The sequence below is a fragment of the Saccopteryx leptura genome, chromosome 1, assembly GCF_036850995.1.
Source record: "Saccopteryx leptura isolate mSacLep1 chromosome 1, mSacLep1_pri_phased_curated, whole genome shotgun sequence".
Classification (NCBI taxonomy): domain Eukaryota; kingdom Metazoa; phylum Chordata; class Mammalia; order Chiroptera; family Emballonuridae; genus Saccopteryx; species Saccopteryx leptura.
Genome location: NC_089503.1, coordinates 62999849 through 63024111, shown reverse-complemented (window position 1 = coordinate 63024111; position 24263 = coordinate 62999849). Strand labels below are relative to the sequence as shown.

General features: G+C 35.9%; 1 protein-coding gene across 3 annotated transcripts in view; it reads left to right on the top strand.

Annotated features, from left to right (window-relative positions):
• The window catches only part of RSF1 (remodeling and spacing factor 1), a 174668-nt gene that overhangs the window by 123406 nt on the left and 26999 nt on the right, over positions 1-24263 (top strand). The window contains exons 6-12 of one of the 3 annotated variants that reach the window (XM_066369263.1): positions 1838-3585; positions 5306-5512; positions 6335-6409; positions 9681-9785; positions 11798-11877; positions 16705-16759; positions 17886-17995. In XM_066369263.1, the coding sequence (XP_066225360.1) occupies positions 1838-3585; positions 5306-5512; positions 6335-6409; positions 9681-9785; positions 11798-11877; positions 16705-16759; positions 17886-17995 (2380 nt within the window). Of the gene's footprint in view, positions 1-1837; positions 3595-5305; positions 5513-6334; positions 6410-9680; positions 9786-11797; positions 11878-16704; positions 16760-17885; positions 17996-24263 lie in introns of all 3 variants that reach the window. The other 2 variants (XM_066369256.1, XM_066369274.1) reach the window with 2 other exon arrangements.

The following is a 24263-nucleotide window of genomic DNA, read 5'->3' as shown; positions in this document are numbered from 1 at the left end:
ATTTTTTTTTTTTTTGTATTTTTCTGAAGTTGGAAACAGGGAGGCAGTCAGACAGACTCCCGCATGCACCCGACCGGGATCCACCTGGCACGCCTACCAGGGGACGGTGCTCTGCCTATCTGGGGCGTCACTCTGTTGCAACCAGAGCCATTCTAGCGCCTGAGGCAGAGGCCACAGAGCCATCCTCAGCGCCTGGGCCAACTTTGCTCCAGTGGAGGCTTGGCTGCAGGAGGGGAAGAGAGAGACAGAGAGGAAGGAGGCAGGGTGGGGTGGAGAAGCAGATGGGCGCCTCTCCTGTGTGCCCTGGCGGGGAATCGAACCTGGGACTCCTGCATGCCAGGCCGATGCTCTATCACTGAGCCAACCGGCCAGGGCCTGGTTTTTGAATTTTTTATTTGTAATATGATTGAACATGAAAAGAAATGGTGGCTGGCTCAGGGATAGAGCATTGGCCTGGCATACAGATGTCCTGGGTTCAATACAAAGTCAGGGCACATAGGAGAAGCAACCATCCACTCTTTTTGCCCTCCTTCTCCTCCTCTCTCTCTCCCCCTCTTGCAGCCAGTGGCTTGGTTGGGGCACATGCAGGAGTCTGTCTCACTATTTCCCCTTCTCTCACTTTAAAAAAAAAGAAATGGTGGTTTATAGTAAAAATTTCACTCTTTAAAGAAATAGTGGATTCTCATTGTATAAAACATGTCCTAATTCATCTCACTTCTATCCATTTCATTTTATTTCAGTGAAATACATTATAACTGGTTTATCAACTTGGCAAAATGCTGTTCAAATTTTTTGTAAAACTTACTATCTTGGTAAAACTTCATTTAGAATTGAGGTTTTTCAGTTGGCAGGATAGGGTGAGATGATGGAAATGTAAGTAAAATTAGTAATTAAATTAATTCTGAAAACACTGTTCTGATCATCTGAGCACAAGCATATATGCAATTTTGCAGTCCCTTTTATATATTGCCATTTACTAAGTATGGCTTTTGTTTAAATTTGCACTTTTAGGTACTTCTTAAAAGTTTGGTATTTGTAGCCAATAAGGTAAAAAGAATTGACAGATAAACCTAATAGTTTATTTGTAAAATAGAAACTGCTGAAATGTTAATAATAGCATTTGATAAAGTAAAATGTAGCATAACCATATTGGGGAGTGTTGTGTAATTAAGGTCAATTTTTTCGCGAAAGTATATAATATCATGAAGTCCTAATATTTTAATGAAAAAAATGTCAATGTGATCACAACTTTGTCAAAATTATACAAGACTAGAAGGAAGTAACCTAAAATATTCATTAAGATTGTTTCTGGATATTATAGTTTTGGGTGTTTTTTTCTATTTTTCATTATCTGTACAGAATTGTGGTACTTTTATAATCTGAATAAAATGTAAAGCAAACATTTTCCCACTACCATACTCATGTTGCCATAGGAAAATGAAGTGATCAGTGACTTACAAAGAACAGTTGTCAGTTCTTCAAACAAATATGGTCCTTTGGAAATCTTTTATGTAGTATTTTTAGTTTCATATTTTTGAGCCATAATAAATTATTTGAGGTTTATAAATATTTGCATTGCATTGAGAACACTGAAATTAAAAGTATAAAGCAGAAACTTGAGTCTTTCTAAATAATAGTTTTTAATATCTAGAAGTTATGCTTCAGAGTCTGGTAATTTTTTTTCACTGGCATATTTTGTTTTTTATTGTTAAGTGTCCAGTGACCAAAGTCACCTCTTTTAAGAGAGAAACTTCAAATGAAAATATATGTTATGTTAAGCCTTTAAATTTATGTATCTTCAGTACTTAGATTCATGTAAACTTTTTCTGATTTTTAGAGGAACAAAAGGAAAATGAAAAGAGGAAAAGTGAAGAGCAGCTAATCGATTCAGAAAAGCATTCTATACTCAATGATCTGGGAGAAACTACCATGAAAATAGAAAAAGAAGATGAAAAGGAGCTTGTGAAACTGCCAGTCATAGTAAAGCTAGAAAAACCTTTGCTGGAAAGTGAGGACAAAAAGATTATCAAAGAAGAAAGTGATTCCTTCAAGGAAAATGTCAAACCCATCAAGGTTGAAGTGAAGGAATGTAGAGCAGACCCTAAAGATATCAAAGCTTGTATGGAGAAGCTAGAGCCTGAGAGGCTAGAATTTGGTGGCAATGTTAAATCTTCTCAAGAAATTACTGAGAAGTCTACTGAAGAAACTGAGAAACTTAAAAATGACCAGCAGGCCAAGATACCACTAAAAAAACGAGAAATTAAACTGAGTGATGATTTTGACAGTTCAATCAAAGGACCTCTGTGTAAATCAGTTACTCCAACAAAAGAATTTTTGAAAGATGAAATAAAACAAGAGGAAGAGACTTGTAAAAGGATCTCTACAATCACTGCTTTGGGCCATGATGGAAAACAGCTGGTAAACGGAGAAGTTAGTGAAGAAAAGGTAACTCCAAATTTTAAGACAGAACAAATGGAGACAAAGCTTTATGATACAAAGGAGGATAGCTGTAGCCCCTCTAAGGATAAAAGTGTCATCATGGAGGGAAATGGAGCAGAGTCCTTAAATTCTGTCATAACAAGTATAAAAACAGGTGATCTTGAGAAAGAAGTGGTCCCATTAGAGAAGGATGCTGAAAGTTCAATATCAGATTTAGAGACCCAGAGTCAAAAAGAGCAGATAGAGGAAACTGGCACTCCAGAAATGGAAGCTTCTCTCGAGGCTTCTGAGATAGCAAAAGATCTCTCTTTAAAAACTGCTTTATCAACTGCTGAATCCCATACCATCAAAGTTGAAGAGAAGTGTCCCAAAAATAAGAAGGATAAGTGCTCACCAGTCCTAGAAAGTCTTGAAAAGTTAGAGAAGCCCAAAAAGACTTTTTTTGATAAAGACACACAAAGATTGAGTCCAATACCAGAAGAGGTTCCAAAGAGTACTCTAGAATCAGTAAAGCTAGGCTCTCCCGAGGCAGCTGAAACTTCTTTGCTGTCTGACACAGCTGGCCATTGTGAGAAACCAGCCTCAGAAAAAGAAGTGGCGGAGTGTCAGAGCACTGAAGGTCAGTCCCTGGAAAAAACAGACCCAGAAATTCTGAAAGAGGATTCTGAATCCATGAGGGTAGAAATGGATAACTTGGACAGTGTCCAGACCTCTAGTGCAGAGGACCCTTCTGAGACAAAAGGTTCTGTGCAAAAAAGCAAATTTAAATATAAATTGATTTCTGAAGAAGAAACCACTGTCCCAGAAAACACAGAGATAACCTCTGAAAGGCAAAAAGAAGGCATCAAATTAACAATTAGGATATCCAGTCGGAAAAAGAAGCCAGATTCTCCTCCCAAAATTTTAGAACCAGAAATGAAGCAAGAGAAGTCAGAAAAAGAAGAAGAGAAAACAAATATGGGTCGTACTTTAAGGAGGTCTCCAAGAATATCTAGACCCACAGCGAAAGTGGCTGAGATCAGAGATCAGAAAGCTGATAAAAAAAGGGGGGAAGGAGAAGATGAGGTGGAAGAAGAGTCAACAACTTTGCAAAAAACAGACAAAAAGGAAAATTTGAAAAAAGTGGAGAAAGATACAAATTCTAAAGTAAGCAAGGTAAAATTTCTCCTACTCCGAGTTTTACTTTTTATTAGAAATATTTGGCTCTAGGTGTTTTGTAGCTTTTGCTTTTAGCTGAAACAAGTCATTCAAAGATAACTAAAAAAAAAACCAACACTATCTTTCTATATTTGGGAGCTGTCTTTTCTCAGTAGTTATCCCAGACATTTTATTTCAGACTGTATAATCCCATCATCTTTTATTCAACTTTTTCTCTGTTACAGGCAGTGAAGGAATATATTCTCTTTGCAAACTATTGAAATAATATTCAACCTATAGGATTGAAAAGTGAAAATTTTCCATAAACACTACTAACAGTTTGTTTCCAATTCTTTTTCCATACATACATATGTATGTTCATAAATATTTATCCATTAAGTTAAAAAATGAATTCAAATATGTTCATTTTTTATTGAGTTTTTCACTTAAGAGTGTGTTTTTGAAATCTTTCCATTGTCAGTAAGATATAATCTATCTTTTGATTACTGATGACCACGTAGGATTCCAGTGTGGATGTACCTCAGTTTATTTAACTACTCCCTTATTGATTGACATTTAGGTTTCCAATTTTTCACTTATTACAGGCAGTGCTGCTTTGGAGATCATTTTGGACATGAATCAGTATTTCTTTAGAATAGACTCCTAGAATTGAAATTGCTGGGTCAAGGAGCATGTGTAGTTTAAATTTTAGTAGCTAGTGACAGATTTCCAAAAACGGCCATTATGTACTCTCTCATTGTGTGTACGACAGTGCCTATATTCTTCTATTTTAAACATGAGTTTTAGAAACCAGAATTTTTTTCTGATGACCCTCATATTTTAAGAAAAGTCTGGCGCAAATCTTTGGCTAGTCTGTGGGAGTTTGTTATAATTAAAAGTGCTATTTTTGTTTTTAATTATGTAAGTGATCCAATTGTTATTCATTGTAACTAATATTTTATTCCCTGGAACACTGAATTTTTAATTCTTTACTGTAAAAATATTTCCCCTTCTATTAGAATTATTTTGGTCTTTGATGGGGACTTAAGCTGCAGAAATTAATTAAAGTATGAATTTAAAAATTGTGCAAGTAGGCAATAAAAATTAGTTTACAACATTATAAATTACTCTGAATAATAAATATATTTTAAGTTTGTCGGGATTTTTATATGCATTTCTGACCCATTAAATTTTTAAGAATTCATCTCTAATATGGGAATTTAAAATTTTGTGTAACAAAATGTAAGAACATCGTCAGTCGTCTATTATAGAGTCTGTATAATGTGCATGCTCTTTGACCCAGAATTCTCTTTGAGGAATTTATCTTAACCACAGAGGTGTGTGTAAAAGTATATTTACAAGGATACAGTTGTTCATGAAAGTGAAAAAAATTAGAAACTACCTAAATGTCTGTCAAGTAGAAGATTAGATAAATAAAACTATGTGACAGCATATTATATATAGTCATTTACAGTGATGTTAGCAGAATATTTTATTACTAGGGAAAATATGTATAAGATAGTATTTATTATAATACCCTCCAAAATAGAAAAAATAGTGGAAATATAAATATATACCAAAATTAAAGAGTAGGTATATCTGTTGAAGAAGCTACAATAATTTTCCTTTTCTTTATGCAGTGACTAAATATTTTATAAGAGACACATAATAGAAATTTTTCTTTTTACATTTTTATACCAGATTATCCCAATTTTTTATTTTATATAAGGTAAAAACCAAAGGCAAAGTTCGATGGACTGGTTCTCGAACACGTGGCAGGTGGAAATATTCCAGCAACGATGAAAGTGAAGGGTCTGACAGTGACAAATCGTCTGCAGCTTCTGAAGAGGAGGAAGAAAAAGAGAGTGAGGAAGCCGTCCTAGCAGATGATGACGAACCATGCAAAAAATGTGGCCTTCCAAACCATCCTGAACTAGTATGTAATGCTCCTATTAAGGCATGCTATGCTTTCCAAAGATGCCTAACTCTTTTGGGTTTGATCATAATTTGCAATTTTTAATGCTGCAGAGCTTGTGTATACAAAAAATAACCTTTATGTCTATTTCTCAAATAACCCACTTCTAGGGAGGTCAGGATCCTTCTTCCATTCTATAGCGCGGTATTGATATTTCTTCTTCATAAGGATACACTTCTTATCTCTTCTTACAAATCTATGAAATTATTCAAATGTTTCTGTTCTGTTCTTTTTCTTTAAAATTTTCATCTTTCCCTTTAAGTTACTTTATAATGATATTTTTTAAGTGGCAGTTTTAAATAAGTAAGGCCTGATGGCCTTCTTGCCTTTCTGTAACAACATATTAATCAAGTAGTTAACCTAATAGGACTTTAAATTTTAGGAAATGGGTAGTTCTAAAAAAAAATTTAATAGGATAAATTAAAACTAGATATATTTGGAAATAGTGACAGATTTACATGGAACTTTCTTGCTTAGGAAGTAAGGTCTTCAAAGGTAACCTAAATCAGGAAAACCAGTTCCTAACCTATATCTATATTTCTGCAGTTAAGTGCTTTCTAAAGAGCCTATTGAAGAAACACTCTTGTAGGCCCAATTCTATGCAACTACTCTGTTCTTTTGAATTCATGTTACTTTAAAAGGCAGGCTCCAACTATTAAGTAGAAAGAAATGTAAAGAAATATCCTTTCACATGGCTAGAATTATGTGGATCAGAAAAGTTTGAGATCCTTTAAAGTTTGGAAAATTCATATGAAGTGGTTCTCCAAGGCTCTTTTCTCCTAGAAAGCAGTGTGGTGTGATGGGAAAAGCATGGACCAGACAGACTTGGCAGCAGATCCTGCTTCCACCACTTATCAGGTGCTCTCTTCTCTGTATCTTGATATCTTCGTTGTAAAATGGGAATAATACTACATACATCATCTGAGGGTTGCTTTTAATGTTATGTAATGTTGCCTAGCTTATCTATTATCTGCTGGGTTAAAGTTTTTTGTGGTTACTTGCTTTATTCTTAATGTTAAACTCCTATCTGGAAACTAAATTAATCAGTGAAGTTTATCAAATCTCATTAGTTTCGGAAGTTTCAAGTAAAAGATAAACTTGGAACTAGGTAATGATTTAGCACTGAGTAGATGCTGAAATTATGCTGAGAAGACCCCCTTTCTTTTTTTTTTTTTAATTAAAGAGAAGACCCTTCCAAACATTTTTGTGATCATCAGGCTGTGGAGGGTAGGTCAAAATTTTTGTATGGAGAAAGGCCAGAAGGAGATATGAGATAGCGGTCTTTCCTGCCCTGTAACTCTAGTAAAAATCAGCACTTATAATCTTTCCCTGCCATTTCCAAATTTCTTTAACTGAGGCAGCAATAGATATCAGTGACAAAGGGGTGTGAGAAAATGAGAAGTAAAATGAGGTGAGCAGAAGGGACATTGAGGAGATAAAAATTGTACCTTTCTTGGCACACAAACAGAATTTTTATTTATTTAGTTACCTTAATAACTGCTCTAAAAATCCCATTACTGGTTAATGGCCAAAGAGAAGTGTCGTTAGAAACTGAAGATCCTGAATAGTAGATTTCTTATGCCATGTGTTTAAGGATAATCTTCAAATCAAAATGTCAAGCAACTATTATGTGTTGAGTGGTAGGGAAATGGTTCTAAATTAAAAAGACATGGTCCTTTCCTCATTGATTTCACAGCAGAAAAACACTAAATTCATAGATGAATATAGAACTCCTGGGTTAACCAGAGTTGAAATAAATGGTTCACTGCCTGAGGCTTGGAAATCCTACATAGCAATATTTATTCTAATGGAACTTTTACTTTTATTGAGGAATAGAGATAATTACTGTTATAGAGATGAATTGATTCCTAAAAATTTACTTTTAATTTTGTTGATTGAAATGTAGATTATGCTTTACCATAGAAACAATGTGATAAATGAAATCAGGTGTCCAGGTTCATCTATATATGTCTATATAATCAATCAGTCATATAAGTGAAGCATTGAAATCTGGGTTTTGGCAGCAAATGGTGATTCATTGTATGAAAAGGGGGGGGTACGTTTTCACTTTTAAATCTCTGCACCTCCCTTCACCCACCATGGTATGTGTTAGAATTTAGAAATTACATATATATTAGGTTTGATCAAGTGAATGTGTGAATAAGAGAAGCCAGCTTTCTCACTGTCAGAGAAAAAAGTTATAAATAAGCAAGGCTGAAGGCTAGAACGAGCCCTGTGGTGCTGGGTTAAAGCTGGAGATATTAGTATGAACTCATACTTACTTTAGTATAGACATATGTGCACATACATGGCTTGCTATACAGAAATGTATTTCCGAGCTCTATCGTGTGACAGACTGGAGCAGTGATACCCATTAGCAGAGAGCATTCAGCATTCAAATCTTGGTTTCTAAATACCATTCTCCATTAAGGGAACCAAGGCTTCTGGGAGAAATGGCTGATTAGGCTTGGGCAGAGAAAATAATATGCCTGGAGTATCCTGTAGTGCCAGAAAGTAAGCAAATGCTTAAAAAAAGATGCAATTAAAATCTGTAGACACAGCCAAACCTGGAAGACCTCCCAGTGTATCTATAGTTAGACCAATTTGATTTTGACAAGTAATAGTTTTATATTTTAACCCAAAGAATAATATATTCATTAGTTCATCCTGATATAAATAAGTAATTGACTAAATGAATACATATGGGGAAAGGGACATATTTTCTTTACAGAAGAATTCCAAAAAACAAATATAGAAGGCATGAGAGAACTAGAGAATCTCCATTAGAACACTACAGTGATCACTACTGATAAGTGCTAAAACTAGTGGGTGAAACTTTAAGAATATTTGCATAGCTTCAAAGTATTTTCCCATAAGTATTAATTGCTATGGCTATTTTATCTTAAATCCATAAATTCTTTGACACTCCTACCACCAGAGAGTAGAGTGTACTCCCTGCCCCTGCCCGCCTTGAGCGTAAGCTGGATTTATCACTTCTAGAGTATGGAAAGGAAAAATTAGTGACTTTCAAGTGATGAAAACCAGCAGACACTACCAGAATCAAGTGATCAAGGTTACTGTCACCAGTAATAAGTCATATTGCTATCAAGTACCCCCCAGATATGACACAGTGAGCATGGCACTTCACCTTTGTGGGATTCTTCTCCAAAATCCATAACCTTCAGTCTAATCAAGAGATGACATCAGATAAATTCAAGTTCAGGGGCACTCTACAGAGTATCTGACTTCAAAACAGTCAAAAGTCATGGAAAACAAAGACCAAGAACATGTTACAGATTAGAGGAGCATAAGGAGACTTGATTAACTGCATGAACTAGATCCTGGAATCAGAAAAAAGACAGTGGAAAAACTGGCGAAATCTAAATAAAGTCTGTTGTTAAATAATAGTATAGTATTGATGTTAATTTCTTAGTTTTAGTAAATGTACCATGGTTATGTAAGATGTTAACTTTAGTGGCAGCTGAATAAAGAGTTTATGGGACCTCTACTGTCATTGCAATTCTTCTGTAAACTTAAAAAGTTTTTTAAATAAAAGTGTTTGTTTTTTTAATTCAAACATTCATAAATGTACCATTTTAATTTTTAGAAACTTGGTCATCTTAAATCAAATAACAAAAAATATCAATTTAAGACTTCATATTTGAACATGGTGGTCCTAAGTATAGTTTTCTTCCCCACTTACCACAGTTCCTTTCATATTTCAATTTATATGATGAAAGGAACCATGAATGATTCTACAGATTGGTAATTGAAATGCTTTTTAAAGGGAAAATTGTGTGTACAAGGGCAGTTTGTAATACTTCATCTATAAAACTCTGTTATAAAAAATTTATTGTAATAGCCCTGTGGCACACTAGAAGAGGATTATAACTAGTTAAGAAAGGCTATTTTTCACTTAATTTTGTAGTTTAACATTTTCTTAGATTTTTTATTTTTTAACTTAAAAAGATGGCATATTCGATCCCTAATTATTAAGAGCTTTTTTTATTATGCTTATGCAAACAAAGATTTTAGTAAATTAATCTTAAGATAAATGGCTTTATTTTAACTTGAATCATGGAAGTTTAGTCATCAAGTTAGGTTGATATTAATATCTGGTTTATTTCAGATTCTTCTGTGTGACTCTTGTGACAGTGGATATCACACTGCCTGCCTTCGCCCTCCTCTGATGATCATCCCCGATGGAGAGTGGTTCTGCCCCCCTTGCCAACATGTACGACCCAGCACACCTCTGCTTTTCTAGCCTTTGGTGTTCTATTCAAAGTAGTAATACTTCTTGCCTGACCTGTGGTGGCGCAGTGGATAAAGCGTCGACCTGGAAATGCTGAGGTCGTCGGTTCGAAACCCTGGGCTTGCCTGGTCAAGGCACATATGGGAGTTGATGCTTCCAGCTCCTTCCCCCTTCTCTCTCTCTGTCTCTCTCCCTCTCTGTCTCTCTCTCTCCTCTCTAAAAATGAATAAATAAAATTAAAAAAAAAATAGTTAAAAAAAAAAAGTAGTAATACTTCTTGACAGCCACAACACATTTTAAATCTTCAAAGCAATTTGTAAATTTGGTCTACCTCTTGTTTAAATTTCTGTGAAATTAGAGACTATTGAAAAGGCTACCCTTCATTTTTATCTCTTAGGTCTTCCGTTAATTTTTTTCCAAAGCAAGTCCCAGAAGACCTTCAATTTTTGTAAAATTACAGTCTCTGATTTTCCCCCCTCACATTCATTAAAGGCACAAAGAGCCTCAAATTAAGATACAAAGCAAAAGATAGTTACTTCCTGGTATTTATCCTTTTGTATTATCCTTTTTTTTCATTTCTGCCTATCTTCCTTTATTATTAGTTTTATAGATGGTTTTATGAATTATGTACCATTAGGATGGTACCATGAATAGAAACGTGGACCCTATTTATCTCTTATCTGGATTCAGGTGATTACTTCTGTGAGTTGAAGAACAGGAATAGTTTTGTGCCACTACACCCAAGGGGTCCTTTCTCTCACAAGCCTGGTCTCATTTTGGTTAGAAGTGATGGGCTTGGCCCTGGCCGGTTGGCTCAGCGGTAGAGCTTCGGCCTGGCGTGCGGGGGACCCGGGTTCAATTCCCGGCCAGGGCACATAGGAGAAGCGCCCATTTGCTTCTCCACCCCCCCCCCCTTCCTCTCTGTCTCTCTCTTCCCCTCCCGCAGCCAAGGCTCCATTGGAGCAAAGATGGCCCGGGCGCTGGGGATGGCTCCTTGGCCTCTGCCCCAGGTGCTAGAGTGGCTCTGGTTGCGGCAGAGCGACGCCCCGGAGGGGCAGAGCATTGCCCCCTGGTGGGCAGAGCTTCGCCCCTGGTGGGCATGCCGGGTGGATCCCGGTCGGGCGCATGCGGGAGTCTGACTGTCTCTCCCCGTTTCCAGCTTCAGAAAAAAAAAAAAAAAAAAGAAATGATGGGCTTTATTGCATTTCTCAGTGGATTTCTGTGGCTTAGCATAGCTTTATCAATTACATTCTTCAGCTTCGTTTTGATTCAGTAACCATGTGGCATGGTTTTATGCTTTTTTTCTTTCTCTTTTTTTTTGTTTGTTTGTTTTTAATGAGGGAAACAGAGAAGGGAAGGGAGAGAAAAGGAAGGGAGAGAAATGGAAAGCATCAACTCAAGTCAAGCCAGTGACCCCTTGCTCGAGCCTTGCTCAAGCTGGCGACCTCGTGCTCAAGTTGGTAACTCTGCGCTCAAACACAACGAGCCCATGCTCAAGCTGGCAGCCTCAGGGTTTCAAACCCGGGACCTCTGCGTCCCAGGTCGATGCTCAATCCACTGCACCACCACTGATCAGGCTCTTTCTCTTTTTTAAAACTAGTGGTTGGCACCATTATATTTTATTGAACATATAACTCTCTCCCTTAAAAATGTCTTGGCATTTAAAAAAAAATTAATCACTGTCTTGTATACACATTGAACCAAATGCTATTTTAAACATTGATTTCTGCCAGCAAGATAGGCATAGAAAGTATAGAATGTATTGTAGCAAGGTTGAGGTTCTGTACTATGTGCTTTACTTTAAAGATACTCTGTTTGTCTTCAGTTCATTGGATGTTGTGGCACCACTTTATTTAAACATAAGGGGCATTTCGGTGTTCTCTCACTGTGTGGCCCCTATCCGCTTTCATAGCACAGTATCCATGAGCTGACATGCAACTGACAGACAATTGTGGGAATGTGTTAAAATGATAATTCATCTGTGGCTGTTTCAGAAACTACTGTGTGAGAAATTAGAGGAACAATTGCAAGATTTGGATGTTGCCTTAAAGAAGAAGGAGCGTGCTGAACGGAGGTATTGTGATATGTGTGTTACTCTTTTATTTGAGAATTTGATGGTAGAATTGTCTTTCAGTATAGATGATGTATCTGTTTAGGTGGGGATAGGCAGACTATAACCTGTGCACCAGATCTGGCCTGCTTCTTGTTTTTGTATTTCCTGCTATGTAAGGATATCTTTATTGGTTTTAAATGATTGTAAATAAGATCAAAACAACAATCATATTTTATGACATATGAAACCTGTATATTCAGGTTTCATTGTACTTAAATAAAGTTTTATTGGAACACACCCATTTGTTAAATATTGTCTGTGGCTGCTTGTGTACTATAGCAGCAGATTTTAGTAGTTACTACAGAGACCTTATGAACCACCTAGCCTAATTTATTATCTGTCCTTTTACAGGAAGAGTTTTCCAACCCCTGATCTAAAATATTTATCAGAACCTTCTCTGAATAAATACTGGTCCAAGTATTGTGGAGGATATATACCTAAGTATGTAGTGACTACAAGAAAACTGTCAGCACTGGTGTGTGGTTTAGTTACCCGTGTCGTGTCTGTGTGTGGGCAGAAATCACACAAGTGAAATAAAGAGCATTTAAATGCAGAAGTGTGTGCCTCTGCAGCATGGTCTAAAGAAGTTGAGAAGGCTTCTTGAAGGCGATAAAACTGGAATTAAGCCTAATCTTTAAAACGGGTCTCAGAATCAAGATAGCATGTTTATATTCATTTGTACCTCATTTGTTTAGTCTGTTGCTAAACATAGATTTATACCTACTATGTACAAATTGAAGAGAAAAGGTGAGTGAAACAAAGCTCCCACTTACATGGAAGTCAACCTCTGTCAGAATACAGATGTATGAGCCAGTGATACAGTTAATTTTAAGTGACAAGTGGAGGTCTGTTCAGAGCAATACAAGAATATTGTGAAGGGGATTTTAGTTCTAGGGCTTGGGCTTATCAGGGATGTCCTTGGAAGATAAGTTGGGGTTATAAAGGTGGGTATGCAGAGAAAGAACATTTTAGGCAAAGAGCACAAATGTGAGCAAAAACAAAGTATAAAAGTGATGGACGGTAGTAGAGTGCTAGGGGATCAAGCTATAAAAGGAGATGAGGCCAAATTGTGAACAGCTTTGCATAGCTGGTTATGGAATTTGAGTTATTTTCTATAGACGTCAAAGGAGGGATCCACATAATCAGGTTTTTATTTTGGGAAAGATAACCCTGGTAACAGTAAAAAGAAGGAATTAGAGTTGAGGCTGTTGCAGTACAGTTGTGAGAGCCAGTAAGGCCTGAACTAGGGCAGTCGTAATAAAGTAGAGATGTGGAAGAGACTTTTTGGAGGATTAATCAGCACTTGATGCTCATTTGTACAAAGTATGAGATAATCTAAGCAATGTTTCCTGATTGGTATTATGACCTTCATTTGCTACTACTTGAACTTTTACCTGCTGTCACATAATTCACCCACCTGACAAATTTAGCTTGCCTTGAGGTAGTAAGGTCATTCCATAATTTCACTGACTTTACAAAGGTGAACCTTAAAAAGAGGTTCAGCCTCCAAATCCTGTTTGTGTTTTTTTCTTTACTACTCAGTTTGAACTGTGTGGTTTATAATGGACAGTACTTAATTTAAAGGCAAAGTTAATCTCTAGAGTTGACTAGGAAATGAAAGTTAAAACCAATTAAAAATTGGTTTTCTAAATACTTTTGTATTTAGAAATTAAAATAGTCCTGTATAAAATTATTAGGGCTATTGTGATGTGCAGAATTGCTCCTGATTTTATTTTTGACACCGGAAAATATCTACCTAAAGATGCTTCAAATTAAATCGTAATTGAAAATCAGATGTCCCTTTGCTTCAGTCTTTCGGAAATCTGCCTGTCCTGAGAAATGAGCAGTGTTCTCATGTTCTGAAGCTGATCTGACTCAGCAGTGTTGATAGCAAATAGTCTTACCCTTGAAGAGCTTGGAAGGAAATGTATTCTCTCTAAAAGCGATAATGTCAAACACTAAGAATTTGTCTATTCATTGCTATCTGCTTGTTTTTTGGAAGTCTGTGGTGCTATACCTTTTTATATGTAGAAAGTGTGATAAAAATTTTTTGACTATCTCCTCACACACTGTAGGCCATGCAGCTGCAATTAAGAAATATTTATTTTAGAAATTCGTTAAAATGTACCACAGCATTTGTTTACACTATTGGTCTCCCATTTGCTAGTTCATTTGCTTTCTCTTTTACTCTTGGTAATCACCTTTATTTGTCATTTTTTAAGAGGACTCTGTAATTGTGGCTTTAAATCACACACTAAATCCTATATGAATTGGATCACAGAAAGGAGAGGAAAGTTATTGTTACAAGAGACCAATTTGTCACAATGCCAGTTAACTGAATTGTTCCTGTTTGTTAATTCTCCTCAGTAATCTGGTTAACAAAACTTTTATTATTTATAGCTCCAACTGTACATGTATATGTATGAATCTTAGGAGCTCTACATAGCAAAATATGTGTTTCTAAAATAAGTAATATATCAACTGTAAATTCTAGGTTGCTTCATCTATTTTTTAAAGTGGGCAGTTTTATTCACCTTTTTTTTAACTATGAGATAATTTCTGTAGCATTCATCCTAGCAACTTAGAGTCTTGCTTACTCTGTGTCATTGTATAAGGTCATCTTACCTATTCATGCATTTATTAAACACTTAATCAGTATTTATTGAGCACCTACTTTATACCAGGCAATGTAATCAACATGAAGTATATTTTGTGGTCTATACCTTAAAGGGCTCTGTATAATATGGTGAAAAAAACGATGTGTTAATGAATAATTAGTGACTAGTGAGCGACTATCTACAGAGATAGAGCTGTGATGCTCTGAAATCTGATGTTTCAGAAGTCCATTCCACTGATTCGGAAACATCCCTTTCATAACTTGGTTCCAGAAATTATTTGGGAATTCAAATAGTTCAATACTTCCAGAGTACTATTTCTAGTGCTTTGCTAGCAGAGAGTTGGATTTAATCAGGGTTGGAATTTTCCAGGTAATATATCAGAGGGAAGGAGAGAAAGAGACAAGGAATTGAAAGTGTATACAAAGGAGTATTTATAATGATGGACCGTGGAGTCTAAGCCAGGTAAGGGGGAAAGTAAGGACATGAAGGGAATGATGGACAGTGAAAAGAGGGTAGGGTCAGTGCATAGAGATCCTACTGGAGTCTTTTTGAAGGCAATTGTTGAAATCAGTGTACCAGAGGGACTGAGCTAGAAACTGAGCCAGTAGAAATCAGAGAATAGGATCCCTGGAATGGAAATTTTAGAAGGGGTGTAGTTATAGGTAATGATAGAGTCTGGGCCCAATATGAACATTGAGCAGGTGGTGGTGAGATAGAGTGGTAGATGTATCTTTCCATAAGATTACTGAGAGAATGCTTTGATGAGGAATCATACCTACCTTCAAGATTCTACTCAAGCATTTAAATCCTTCCCAAATTTCTTAGTTCTTCAGATAAAATCTCTTTTTCATGTTTCCCTTGTTCAAAATGGACAACAGTCAGTTAATAATTGTGAGGGCAAGAACCATGTGTTATTTATCTTTAGATTTCCTGGCCTGACACAAATCATGACCCAGTATGAATATGACTATTTTTTTCAGTTAAGAAAAATAATGGTCATGTGAAAGTAGAGATTTGGGGGGTATAAATGAGGAAATTGGTATCACAGTAAACTTGGATAGTAGTATAAGGACAGGTGTGTCAAACATATTTAATAACTCAGAGCTCTAGTTCTGATTTATCCATGAAGCCTTCCCTATTAATTTCAGCTAGTACTGTTCTTGCCTCTTTTATTTCTATTCAGTTCACAATACACTGGTATGTATGTAGGGGCTCAGCTGTCCTTGGTGAATCAAATTAACTTGGGGAGAAATGGAAAGCACCAGTTGTATGGTGTTATGTAAAATTTGTTGAATTTAAATCAACAGAACTTTCTCTCTTAGCATTGAAACTATGAAGATGTCATTAATGTTCTACATCCACATGAAGATATCTTCGTTGTACCATCCTAGAGTACAGAGCCATGTGGCTGCATTGCTTTTGTCTTCTCTGTGAATAAGAAGTGAATGGTCTTAGCATCATTTATTGGGACCTTGATATGGTTCTGTTATAAAGAATTATTTTATAGTGATATTTATTATTAATTAAATTATAGCTGTGTATATACCCATACAGTATTACTAAAAACTTCCAGCATGACAAAGATGTAGTTTATTCAATCAAAGTTGGCTTTGTGTCTAATCACTTTATCAGTCAGTCACACTATTATTCTTCATGAAGTTTCCTTGTCTATTTCAGTTACAGGTTTTATTTCGTTGGTATAAGTCAGTTTCCAAAAAAATTATAACTATGGTTGACATACAATATTGAGTGTACAAGATAGTGAATCAACATTTATATCCCTTACAAAGTGATCACCACAATGTCTAATATGAATCTAATTAATTATTAATCACCAATCATAGTTATTACATTACTGACTCTTTTCCCTATGCTGTACATTACATCCCTTGACTTGTTTGATAACTGAAAGTTTGTACTTCTTAATCCCCTTCCCCTTGCCTCCCAGCTTGCCAACCCCTCCTAAAGCTACAATTTTTATGCCTTTAAGAAATTTTGTGCCTCCCACAGATACCAGTACTATAAGTTTTATAGATAATAGCTAATGTATTTGTAACCTAGCCTCTGCTACCACGAAACCGTAATTTTAGTATTGTGTGTTTTAGTAATGTTTTTATAACAGTTTTATTTTTAGCAAATTTTATTTTGTGTGCTTTTTTACTTTTTAAAGGAAAGAGCGCTTGGTGTATGTGGGCATCAGCATTGAAAACATCATTCCTCCACAAGTAAGTTTCTGATTTATAGTAGTTTTAAAGAAGAGATTGCCATAGTTGTTCAAAAATCTATACCACTTTATGTGTGATGAATAGTTTTAAATACATAGTATACCTATTTTATTAAAAATGAAAATTTAGGATCATAAATCACCCAGATCTCTCATGATTAAAATTATGTAAAATTAGTCCCTGAATGTAATATTACATCCAAACTAAATTTATAGGTCACCCCTATGGCATTTTTTGTTTGTTTGTTTTCTTTTTTTAAGTCCTAAATTGGGTGATTTGTTTTTAGCTTCTTTATCTGCTATTTATGTCAATTGTCTCAAGAATAGTTCAGGGAGAATCATCTGATTTTAAATTCTATTCTTTTTTGGTTATCAGAATCTTCCATTTCTGTTTTTACAGTTTGGTTTCTTTGAAAGGATTTTACTGCTTTACATTTATTAGCCTATTTATAAATAAGGATATCTCATGAGTAGTAAAAGTTTTTTATTTGAAGTGAAGAAATTTTCTTAGTTCCATATACAATATCATTCAGTTTTAGTAAAATCACATGCTTAAATAACCTGTATTATTATTTTTCTTCCATATCATTCCCCTTTCTTTGAAATACATTATTTCATTTCTTTTAGCTTATGTATTGAGTATCTTAATTTTTTAAAAAAATTATTGATTGATTTTAGAGAGAGAGGAAGGGAGAGAGAGCTAGAGAGACAGGAACATCAATCTGTTCCTGTATGTGCCATGACTGGGGATTGAACCAGCAACCTCTGCACTTCAGAACGACACTCCAGCCAACAGAGCTATCCAGCCAAGGCTGAATATCTTAATTTTATGTACTAAATTTAATTATTTGTTAAAGTATTTATTGATGGGAAAACCTTCATCATGATTGTTTTTAATAGAGGTCATTATAAACACAAAAGCAAAAATTTTAATACAGAAGTATTTCTTTTGATCAATATTTTTAAAAATCTGTATATAGTATCTCCATGTTTCTTCAGTTTGGGGAGTGGTCATCTTTTTCAAACCTTTTACAGGTACTCTTAGAGGAACATTAGAAACTATTAATTCCAGAACTTTGTTCTGTCCTGAGTAATAACATGTAATTATTATCATATTTTAAAACCAGGAGCCAGATTTTTCTGAAGATCACGAAGAGAAGAAAAAAGATTCAAAAAAATCCAAAGTAACCTTGCTTGAAAGAAGATCAACAAGAACACGGAAATGTATAAGTTATAGGTATGAAATAATTGGAAATGAAAGAGTGTAAAATGTCTTTTAAATCACACATGTTCCAGAGTATAAGCTTTTCCCATCCCAGTGATCATTAGCAGTTGTATATATATTTCTCACCTCCTAGCTTTAGAATCAGAATTTGAGAGCAACCAGCCTGATCTTTTCCAAATATAAATTTGTCCATGTTGTTCTTTCCTGGTTAACATACTTTGTCAGATTTCTTTACCTCTTGGGATAATGATTGATGCCTCTAACGAGGCCCAGGCAGCACTGCACGGTCTGCTGTGTGCTTAGCTTTCCAGCTCCCTTAACACATTTTCCCTATTCCTCAGCATCAGTTCCTTTACACTTACAGTTTACTCTGCCTAGAATTTCCTTCCTGTTTTAACCTCGTTAACGTTCTCTTCATCAACTATCTCTATTATATGCCCTCATAGCAACCAGTTCTCCTTGAAAGCACTTACCATAGTTGAAATGGTTGTGATTTTAATTATTTGGTTAATATTTCTCTCCCACTGGACTGTTAGCACGAAGGTAAGGCGTGTCTGTTTTATGCATCCTTTGTCCTTTACAGTGAGCACTGTGCTACAAATAGTAAGTGTTCCATGAATGCCTATTGAAGGAGTCAATAACTATAATATGGGTAATGGTCTACTATCAGAAAGGGAGAAGGGGAGATACTGAGACCTGAATTGATTTTTTTTCATGATCATGCTTTTAGTAACTAAATCTATACTAAAACCTTGTCATCTGATTGTTTACTAGTCTATTATCTTTTCCACTAAACCTCCCTGTCTCAGTCAGATAATATATAAATTATATTTTTTTTATTTTTTACCTTTTTATTATCTTTTTTTAAATTTTTATTGGGTGACATTGATAAATCAGGATACATATGTTCAGGGAAAACATCTCTAGGTTATTTTGACATTTGTTATGCTGCATTCCCATCACCCAAAGTCCAATTGTCTTCCGTCACCTTCTAACTGGATTTCTTTGTGCCCCTCCCCTCCCCTCCCCAACCCCTTCCCTCTCCTCCCCCCCACCTCATAACCACCACACTCTTGTCCATGTCTCTGAGTCTCATTCTTGTGTCTCACCTATGTATGGAATCATATAGTTTTTAGTTTTTTCTGATTTACTTATTTCGCTCGGTATAATGTTATCAAGGTCCATCCATGTTATTGTAAATGATCCGATGTCATCATTTCTTATGGCTGAGTAGTATTCCATAGTATATATGTACTAAAGCTTTTTAATCCACTCGTCCACTGACGGACACTTGGGCTGTTCCCAGATCCTTCGCTATTGTGAACAATGCTGCCATAAACATGGGGGTGCATTTCTCCTTTTGAAACAGTTCTATGGTGTTCTTGGGGTATATTCCTAAAAGTGGGATAGCTGGGTCAAAAGGCAGTTCGATTTTTAATTTTTTGAGGAATCTCCATACTGTTTTCCACAGTGGCTGCACCAGTCTGCATTCTCACCAGCAGTACAGGAGGGCTCCCTTTTCTCCACATCCTGGCCAGCACTTATTCTGTGTTGTTTTGTTGATGAGCGCCATTCTGACTGGTGTGAGGTGATATCTCATTGTGGTTTTAATTTGCATTTCTCTAATGATTAGTGATGTTGACCATTTTTCATATGCCTATTGGCCATCTGTTATGTCCTCTTTGGAGAAGTGTCTATTCATTTCTTTTGCTCATTTTTTGATTGGATTGTTTGTCTTTCTTGTGTTGAGTTTTACAGGTTCTTTATAAATTTTGGTTATTAACCCTTTATCAGACGTATTGTCAAATATATTCTTGCATTGTGTAGTTTGTCTTTTTATTCTGTTCTTATTGTCTTTAGCTGCACAAAAGCTTTTTAGTTTGATATAGTCCCATTTGTTTATCCTGTCTTTTATTTCACTTGCCTGTGGAGATGTCAGAGAGCTTACTGCCTATGTTTTCTTCTAAGATGCTTATGGTTTTACAGCTTACATTTAAGTCTTTCATCCATTTTGAATTTATTTTTGTGAATAGTGTAAGTTGGTGGTCTAGTTTCATTTTCTTGCAGGTAGCTGTCCAATTTTCCCAACACCATTTGTTAAAGAGGCTGTCTTTACTCCATTGTATGCCCTTACCTCCTTTGTCAAATATCAGTTGTCCATAAAGGTGTGGGTTTATTTCTGGGTTCTCTGTTCTGTTCCATTGATCTATATGCCTGTTCTTATGCCAGTACCAGGTTGTTTTGAGTACAATGGCCTTGTAGTATAACTTGATATCTGGAAGTGTGATACCTCCCACTTTATTCTTCCTTTTCAAGATTGCTGAGGCTATTCGTGTTCTCTTTTGGTTCCATATAAATTTTTGGAATATATGTATTATATCTTTGAAGTATGTCATTGGTATTTTAATTGGCATTGCACTGACTTTATTAATTGCTTTGGATAATATAGACATTTTAATTATGTTTATTCTTCCTAACCATGAGCATGGTATATGCTTCCACTTATTTGTATCTTCCCTGATTTCTTTTATCAATGTTTTATAATTTTCCGAGTACAAGTCTTTAATCTTCCTGGTTAAATTTACTCCTAAGTACTTTATCTTTCTGGTTGTAATGGTGAAGGGGATTGCTTCCTTAATTTCTCTTTCTGACAGTTCATTGTTCGTATATAAAAATGCCTCTGATTTCTGAGTATATTAATTTTATATCCTGCCACCTTGCTGAATTCATATATCAGGTCCAGTAGTTTTTTGACTGAGACTTTAGGGTTTTCTATATATCATACAATATCATATCATCTGCAAATAATGATAGTTTTACTTCTTCTTTTCCAATTTGGATGCCTTTTATTTCTTTTTCTTGTCTGATTGCTGTGGCTAGGACTTCCAGAACTATGTTGAATAAAAGTGGTGAAAGGGGACACTCCGGCCTTGTTCCTGATCTTAAGGGGATTGCTTTTAATTTGACCTTCTTTTTTGACCTGTAGTCTACTTAGACAACATCAAAACAGTTTTTTAACTTGAGTAACTGGATATGAATAACAAAGTTGATCGTATTGAACTTTGAGCTTGCTTGTTTATAAACTTCATCAGTGATCATGGAAGAGTTCCCCATGTATAGTTTGCTGCTTTTTATTGTTAAAACTTTATAAAGTGCAATAGAGCCATTAAGAGGAAAATCTTTAAAATAAATTGGAATGGAGTCTATCCTTTTTTTTTCTTTCAGCAAGAGAGAAAGGAAAGAAAGAAACAGGACTGAAAAGGACAAACAGGAAGTGGGGAGAGATTGGAAACATCAACTTATTGTTGCAGCACTTTCGTTCATTGATTACTTTCTCATATGTGCCTTGACCGGGGGGGCTTCAGCTGAGCCAGTGACCCCTTGCTCAAACCAGTGACCTTTGGGCTTAAGCCAGTGACTATGGGCTCATGTCTATGATCCTACGCTCAAGCTGGTGAGCCCACGCTCAAGCCAGCAACCTTGCGGTTTTGAACCTGGGTCCTCAACATCCCAGGTCTACTCCCTATTCACTGTGCCACTTCCTGATCAGGCAACAGGGTTGATCTTATTCTTTAAAAAAAAAACTTTGAGGGCCTGACCTGTAGTGGCGCAGTGGATAAAGCGTCAACCTGGAAAGCCTGAGGTCGCTGGTTCGAAACCCTGGGCTTGCCTGGTCAAGGCTCATGTTGGAGTTGATGCTTCCTGCTCCTACCCACTTCTCTCTCTTCCTCACTCCCTCTCTCCCTCTCTCTCTCCTCTCTAAAATGAATAAATAGAAAAAAAAACTGAAAAATTAATAAAAGTACCATAAGATTATTGATGAAACGTGCAAGTGTAAAGTCAGTTGTGCTATAACATAGACATTTCTAAAAATCACCATACTGTGCAAAATCACACAATAAAAACCAAGGGGATTATGGGAAGTATGGCCTCACTCAAAAACTTCATTAGTGACACATTAAAAAAAAGATAGGAATCTAATAAAAATAGTGATATCATTGCCACATATTAAATGATTAAGAAATAATATACACTATAATACCTGTGACATTTATGTTGAAAAAAGCCCCAAAATTTGTCTACAGAAGTGAGGAAAATTGCAGTTTTTAAATTATTGTGTGGTGGTAATCAACGGTGATTTAAAATCAGCCAGAAAGTTGTAACAACAGATGCAGATGGCTGTAGCTTATAATACACATTACAAACTGAGGTAACTGCTAGATGTTTGAGTTGTATGTTTGGTTATTCCAATACAGTTAGGTGCAGTTTTCCACATCAGCCTAGTATCTCTCACAAATTACTTATAAGCAAGAATGAAATATACATTGTGCTTGAATTATTTTATAATACAGCATATCATCACATTGGAACAAGTTTAAATTTTCAGAACAAGCATTATATGAGACCCTATTGTCTGTCAATGCTGATATAATTGTGGTTTTTAAAAGAAACGGATTTGTTTTATTAACATTTCATCTTGGATACATATCCAAAAGTGGGCTTGCAGGATTTTGTGGCGTTTTTTTGTTTTGTTTTGTGGCATTTTTTTTGCATTCTCACCAAGCAGTGCACAGGGTTTCCAGGTGTCCAGGTTCTCCACATCTTTGCAATTCTGTTTGCTTTTATTTTTTTTGATACTGGCCATCCCACCAGATGCAAGGTGATATTAAATATATCCTGGATTTTATGTGCATTTCCCTGATGGTCATGTTGAGCATCTTCTCATGTGCTTATTGGGCATTTGAATGTCTCTTGTCACTTTTTTTCTTTTTTTGTATGGGAGAGAGATGAGAAGCATCAATTCTTTGTTGCAGCACCTTAGCTGCTCATTGATTGCTTTCTCATATGTGCCTTGACTGGGAACTATAGCAGACCAAGTGACCCCTTGCTCAAGCTAGTAACTTTGGGCTCAAGCTGGTGAGCTTTGCTCAAACCAGATGAGGCTGTGCCCAAGCTGGCAACCTCGGGGTTTTGAACCTGGGTCCTCTGAGTTCCAGTCCAACGCTCTATCCACTGCGCCACCGCCTGGTCAGGTTCTTATCACTTGATTTTTATTATTATTTCTGCATCTTAGTAACATTTTAGAGAAATTTACCTGAGATAAGTTAATAGTCTTTCATATGTTTTCTCTGTTTCACTCTTTATACAGTGCTCACAAAAGGGGATATTTTATAGCTTCATATTCATTTTGAAATATCCCTTAATTTTTGTGAGCAGTATATTTAAACTCTTAAATACACCTAGAATTTACTTTTTTACATAGGGTACAGTAGAACTGTTGAAAGTATAAAATGTAAAGCACTTTATAAAGTATCAGCACAAAAAAAGGACCCTCAAAATAGAATTTCATCACTACTGTCATTTACTAATTATTTATTGGATTCTTACTGCTCATAACCAAGAATGTGACATCATAGTTGACTAGAGCAGGCATTAGATTGGGGATCTGAAGACTAGAAGTTTATAGTTCTTATCATGCCACTTACTGACCAGGTATCTCTGAGTGGTCCATTTCTGTGGGTCTTGGTTGCCATGCCTCTGATGGTAGATTAACTCAGATGATCCCTTCAGCTATAAATTTTATAATGATACTATTAGGAACCTTTGATAAACTATTTATTTTTAGCATAAAATGTATTGTGCAATTCATTCATTTATACCCTACCTAGTTTCCAAAAGGATTTAAGGAAGGCATATAATCTTAGTCCAAGGAGCAACTTTTTAAGCATAATACTAAACACATACACCATAATGGAAAGACTCGATACTAGCATTTACAAAAGAAGAGATTTGCAAAGAAATTTTGTAAACAAGTTATAATTCAAAAGGAAAGGGCTATAAATTTTAAATATATGGCTCTGGCCAGTTAGCTTGGTGGATAGAGCATCAGCCCAGTGTGTGGACGTCCTGGGTTCAATACCCAGTCAGGGCACACATGAGAAGCAACCATCTGCTTCTCTTCCCCTCTCTCTTTCCCTTCTCTTTCTTTTCCCCTCTCGTAACCAGTGTCTTCAGCCACTGGTTGTTGAGCATAGGCCCTAGGTACTTAGGGTAACTTGGTTGGTCCTGTGTTGGCCTCAGGTGCTGAGGGTGGCCATCCTTTGATTTGAGCATTGGCCCAAGACAGGGTTGCAGGGTAGATCACAGTCAAGGCACATGCAGGAGTCTATCTGTATCTCCCCTACTCTTACTTTAAAAGAATTTTTTTTTTTTTAAATATACAATTAGTATACTTTTTTTCATCGTGGAAATAGTCATTTTTTAGATGGTATCTGTTAAG